This window comes from Octopus bimaculoides, chromosome 6, assembly GCF_001194135.2.
Source record: "Octopus bimaculoides isolate UCB-OBI-ISO-001 chromosome 6, ASM119413v2, whole genome shotgun sequence".
NCBI classification, from domain to species: Eukaryota; Metazoa; Mollusca; class Cephalopoda; order Octopoda; family Octopodidae; genus Octopus; species Octopus bimaculoides.
In genome coordinates, this window is record NC_068986.1 from 39,202,680 (window position 1) to 39,208,938 (window position 6,259).

The 6,259-nt window shown below is 32.9% G+C and overlaps 1 protein-coding gene across 2 annotated transcripts in view; it reads right to left on the reverse strand.

Moving 5' to 3' along the window:
• Positions 1-6,259, reverse strand: part of LOC106882052 (copine-8) — a 263,320-nt gene that overhangs the window by 42,816 nt on the left and 214,245 nt on the right. For both annotated transcript variants that reach the window (XM_052968690.1, XM_052968691.1), the window contains one exon: positions 325-366. In XM_052968690.1, coding sequence (XP_052824650.1) covers positions 325-366 — 42 coding nt within the window. The remainder of the gene's footprint in view (positions 1-324; positions 367-6,259) is intronic.

Here is a 6,259-nt window from a genome sequence, read left to right on the forward strand (position 1 = left end):
TATATATATATATATATATATATATATATACACACACACATACATACACACATATGTACATCTGATGGGCTTTTGCACAGTCTCCATCAACCCAATTTCACTCATAAAGCTTTTGATGATCCATGGTAAAAAGGCATTCACTGAAGATGTATTTCTTGGGGATCAAACTTGGAACCACACAGATGACTGCTAAATAAATTTCTGAAACCACATCATCATTAGAAAATTTTGGTAAAAGTATACAGATGGGAAATTATGAGATAATGACAGATTGAACCAATTTTTTGAACCACTTTTTAAGAATGGCTAAAGGAAACTACTCACCCTCCATCTGCATCCCAGTCATAACATTCTACTTTGATAGGCCTGTAAAAAAAATAAAAAATAAAAAAAAATTAAGGATGGTTGAAGTGAAGGTTAATACTAAAAAATGTAAAGTAGACAATAACAATAACACCCCTACTCCTACCACCACAATCATCATGGTTCAGCAATACATTCAACCAGGGTGTATTAGAGGTAGTAGGGAGCTTCAACAGATGTATCAGTCTAAGGGCCAGGAGAACCAAGAAGGAGACCCATGAATATTTGATGGGTTCTTTCCTTACAAGAAAAAAATCAAAAAATCACAGATCACAGTCTCTTCTTGAATTTTGAAAGTACACTTCAGAAGGTTTAATAGCAGCTTTGTTCTTCCTTGCGGATTTTCTCTTGGAGGCCCTCATTCTGCAGTAGTAGAACCCTACAAAAAGGCTTTAACATAGGAGAATTTACAGAAGAGTTTGATAAATTCAGTCATTGTGAGGATTCCAATATTTCAAGCTTTTGCCTTTTGTCTGACAGTGAAGAAGATTTATTAGTTACATACTTCATTTCACACTAAATTTATCAAACTCTTCTCTGAACTCTGCTATTAATTAATTGTTGCCAATGTAACATCATTAGTTTTCTGATTTCACCCTTTCATTAAATACTGCTTAAAGCAATATTATTGCTTTCACCATCATCATTTCACTATCTTTCTCATTGTCATCACTAATTTCTTCTGATTATTGTTGTCTTTGTTATTGGAGTAATTACAATTGTCTGAAAAATCCTTTATGTGGTCATTCAACTTGCTAGGAGGAGTAGACAAATCTCCCTCAAATTGTACTGTATTAACTTAAACAATAAAAAATACAAATAAAAGGACACATTAGGATAATTAGGATAAAGGGAGATTATCAATAAATAAAGACAATAAAAAGAATGGTTCTGGTTGGATCATATTTGACCAGAGGTCTACTATATCAGGGATGACCTGGGGTTAAACATTATCTTCAACCATATATTCATTATAGTGATAATGTAGTCCTAGATATGCTGTCTGGAATAAAGATGGGATGGTCATGGCTGGAAAGCCTTTGGTGATAAACTACCTCATTCAAAACTTAATGCTAAACAATAACAACCTCAACACGACATAGGTTGTAAGATGAACATATGAATAGAATCAAACATCACTGACATCACACACTAAATGCATGTGTTTTGTTTATGGACTTATTAGCTGCAGGATTGCATCAGGGAAAAAGTCCCTTTAAGACATGACACCAATTCTTAAAAAACACTGAATATCTCAAGCACTTGGCATCTTTTCCCCTGATGTTATCCCATAGCTAATAAGCACATACACAAAACACATACATTCAGTATGTGACATTAGTTTATGTTATTAAAGCTGCTTTTAAGTCAAAATATGATTTTGTTTTACTCATGCAGCACTGTTGTACATCAGCACATTGGATCTACACTATTCATATATATTCCTCAGACCAGCAATTCAAATTCATTTCAAGGTGACTTGGGTATACGATGTTGAAGAGCTGAAATAACAGTGAAATATCAATGTCTATTGTTCTTGTTCACCTATGGGGCAAGTTGTCTCACCTGGTTTGAGGTATTTAATATTTTTTAATACTCATCATCTTAAAGGGACTTTTTCCCTGGCACAATCGTGCAGCTAATAAGCACATAAACAAAACCCATATATTCAGTATATGACATCGATAACACTGTGTAATATGATTTTTGTCCTTTCACTGGGTAGCAACTGTTATTTCCTATTTGCTCACCCCTAGAAAATGTGAAGAATGATGAATATTTCCTTCAAACTTTGCTTTTGTTACATTTATTCAAACCCCAAAGAATCCATCTCAACACATAGCTATGAAGCTCCCCACTGCTCCTGCTCATGATCAGAGATGCACATATTGTTAGCCACTAAGGGACATGCTCAAGTGGTTAAGGTCAAGCAATTGACAAGCAAATCAGTGGTACTGAGCAGAATATGTGCTATAACGATATTTCTGCTTCAGCAACTCAGCATTGAATCTGTCTGAAATGTAATGGAAAATAGGTCAGTTTCAAAACATTGATGTCCAGGTCACAAAAGCAAAGTTTGAAGGGAATAGTAGCCATTTCCTTTGATTTCTAGATAAAAGCAAAAAGAAAGAAAAAAAAATTGCTACACAGTGTAATGCTTACATTATTAGAGCAGTTTATAATTCAAAATTGAATAGAATTAACTTTCTGTTCTAACAAATTCCTCTTATAATATTTCAGATGTTGTAACATTCAAAGCTGTTTTACATTTTGTCCAACACAGTTTATCTTAAAAAATGCAAGTTGATATTTTCATTTGTCCTCACTCAATGGTATGACAAATGCAATCAATTGCTTGACCTTTCATGATCAGAGACATGTTACAATGTTTGATCAACTGTATTGACCGTTTTATAGAAAATCATGAATCTATTCTTAACAGCTAGACAAACTGATGTAATGAAGACTGAAGTAGTCTGTTCAGAAAACAATGAAAGCTCAATAACTGTAGCAAATTTGAACTCATGATTCTTAAATAGAAAGTCATCTCATTTGTGCACAAATTTGTACATTATTTTAAAGAAAGGATTTATCAACTGAAAAAAAAGAAAATCTTTTCCCTCCATTTTCACCATCCACTATTCCTGGAAGAATTGTAGTAATGGAGTCCTCAAGTTTCTCCTCCATAGGTTCTTATCATTATTAAACTTTCCTACAATTTTTCTAAGCATGACCAATTGAGACTATGGCTAATATCCAACCTTCTCATCTCAGGTCTACCCCTAGGTTCACTGACAGTTGGCTTGGCTTGAGGAATCTGTGTTGGGATCCTTTCCTGTGACATTCTAATCAATATGCCTGTAGTAGGCCTGACCTTTTAATTTCTTTTACAGGGCTTAGAAAACTGAAGGACTACTGCAATAAGTATGAATATGAGAGGAGAACATGTTGAATAAAATCATAATTAACTGATCCTGCTGTATTTTATTTTACCCAATACCAGGAACTTTTCAGCACCACCTTGTGTGTGTATGTGTTTACCTGCTAAGCCTAAAAAGTATTGTGGGAAGAAAGTAATATTAACTCCAATGAATATTATATAGAAACAGGATTTAGTATATTGCTGAGTGATAAATTTGTGGTTAATGGATATCAATGATTAAATCCTGCAATCAACATGCATCTTGAATAGTTTAATGATATGGAATGTTGATAAGGTGAGGTGGGACAGTTAATAAAGTCTAATTCTAAGAGATTAAAATACCACTGGTTGCTATATGAAAGACAAAATAGAGACTGTCCCAATTTTCCCAAGTGGGAGTGATATTTCTTTGAGGATAGAACTGAAGCATTTTATTGAAAGTGTTACAGCACTTTATAATTTGATTCAACTTTAATGTATTATAAATGACACAAGCCTAGGAGGGGCATGGGAAAAATCAAAAAAGACAAAAGGACATTGGTACAAATCCTTCTCTCTTGACTAACTTATATTTTAAAAAAATGAGCTGGGATCTTTCAGCTTTTAAAAAAATATTTAACAAATATAATACTTTGTGTGTGTGTGTGTGAGAGAGAGAGAGAGAGAGAGAGAGAGAGAGAGAGAGAGAGAGAGAGAGCACTGGGGTCAATGTAATCAACTAGCCCTCCCCACTAAATTTCAGGCATCATACATATAATAAAAAGGGCTATTATTATTATTATTGTTATTGCCATTATTATTTATTATTCCACTGAGGTCAACTTTGCCTTTCATCCTTGCGGGGTTGATAAATTAAGTACCAGTGAAACACTGGGGTCAATGTAATCAACTAGTCTCCTTCTTCAAAATTTCAGGCCTTGTACTTTTTACTAGAAAAAATTATTGTTACTATTCAGTAGTTTTATTTTTATAACGTGCTTTCATTTCACTACCGAGCGCAGGTCTATGTGCCTTGGGTATGTGCTGTGGTTTGCTGTGATGCTCTTATGGTTACTGTATTGAAAGTGTTTTGCGTAGGATGTGTGCAGTGCCCAGTAGTGCAATTTTCTGTATGTTATATATATTTGTAAGTCCTGGTGTTTTTATTATGTATTTGTCTGAATATTTTTTTATTATACCTAAGGTGCCTACTATGATAGGAATTGTTTCTGTTTTTAGATACCACATTCAAGTTACCTCTATTTCCAGGTCTTTGTATTTTGAAAGTTTCTCCATTCTTTTAGGGAAACGTTGTTGTTATCATTATTATTATTGTTATTATTATTATTATCATTATTATTATTATTATTATTATTATTATTATTATTATTATTATTCAGCAAGCTGGCAGAATTGTTAGCAAGTCAGGCGAAATGCTTTTCAGCATTTCGTTGGTCTGTACATTTTGAGTTCAAATTCTGCTGAGGTTGACTTTGCCTTTCACCCTTTCAGAGTCAATAAATTAAGTACCAGTGAAACACTGGGGTTGAAGTAATCAACGAGTGCCCTCCCCCAAAATTTCAGGCCCTGTGCTTTAGTAGAAAAGATTATTATTATCATTATTATTATTATTATTATTATTATTATTATCATCATCATTGATGACGATGATAGTGATTGTAATGAAGACAACAATATGTATATGAAGTCACAGAGATGATATTAAATAGAGTAAAATTTGAAAAGAAACATTCTCTAATAAATTCATAAACTAAAAGAAAAAAATATATATATATATAAAAAATGAAGGTAGAATAGCAAAAAAAAGTCATAACTTTAAAAGATTTTTTTTTATAAAAGAAGTAACAAGAACAGCAATAACAAAAAAACACAGACAAAAGAAGAAAAAAAAAAACTCAGACTGAAAGGAAAAAAAAACACACATTTAAAGATTTCGCTTCTGTCTGATAACAACACAATCATCAAAAACAACCTTATGCTTCAAAGTGTTTTACAAACTGAGAACTTTTATTTTGGCAAAGATATGGAGACACACTTAGAGATACATATACTAAACATTTAAAAGAATAAAAACAACAACAAAAGAAAGCAAAAAAAAAAATACAAAGGGAAGGAAGATGTGATGTTTCAAATCCTAGTTACACTACATGTATGTATTTTTTTTCTCAGTTGCTTTCTTGCGTGATCTTATTAACTGAAATATTGTAAGAACTGAGAGTGAATTCATTGATTTATGCAAGAGCTTGTGGAGGACATCAGCTTGACTAATATCCGCTAGACATTAGACACTACAAGTAAATGAGAAAGATGAGATGAATAATTGGGAAAATGATGGAGGGGGAGGAGAGACAAAGAGAGGAATGGTTGTGTGTGTTTGTATGTGCACATGCAGAGTTGACATTTTAGTATTGATTAAAGATCTGGCACCATGAAACCATCTCACAGAATCTGTAACTCATACTTCAAGGTTAACCCTAGACTAGCAGAAGTATTCGATTATTAATTTCTTCTCCCACAACCCTAACTCCTCTTTCTTTCTCATTTCCATTGTTTTCTTTTTTTCTTTTCTTTCTGTTTTTATTAATATTTCTTGTTTTGACATGGTTAGCAAGTCTTTTTCTTTTTTTTTTCTTTTCTCATTATTCTGATAGGTTTACCATTTTGACTGACATGCATTAAGAGAGAACAAGTTAGCAATCAATTTACATTTCTATTTGTTTATTTATGTTTTGCTATTATTCTTCCTCACCTTCTTTTTTGTATATTAAAAATACAATAATGCCTATTAGCTTTTCATGATATCTGGAAAAAAAGCCCCCCCCCAAAAAACAGCCACCCCCTAACCCCACTCTTCTTCCCCCTCCTCCAAATCCTCAGTAATATCCATTCAAAGGCACTATTATTTATGAGGATTTTCATCAACATATTGCATATCCAGATCAAAGAAGATCAACTTACTAGCTGACAGGTAAA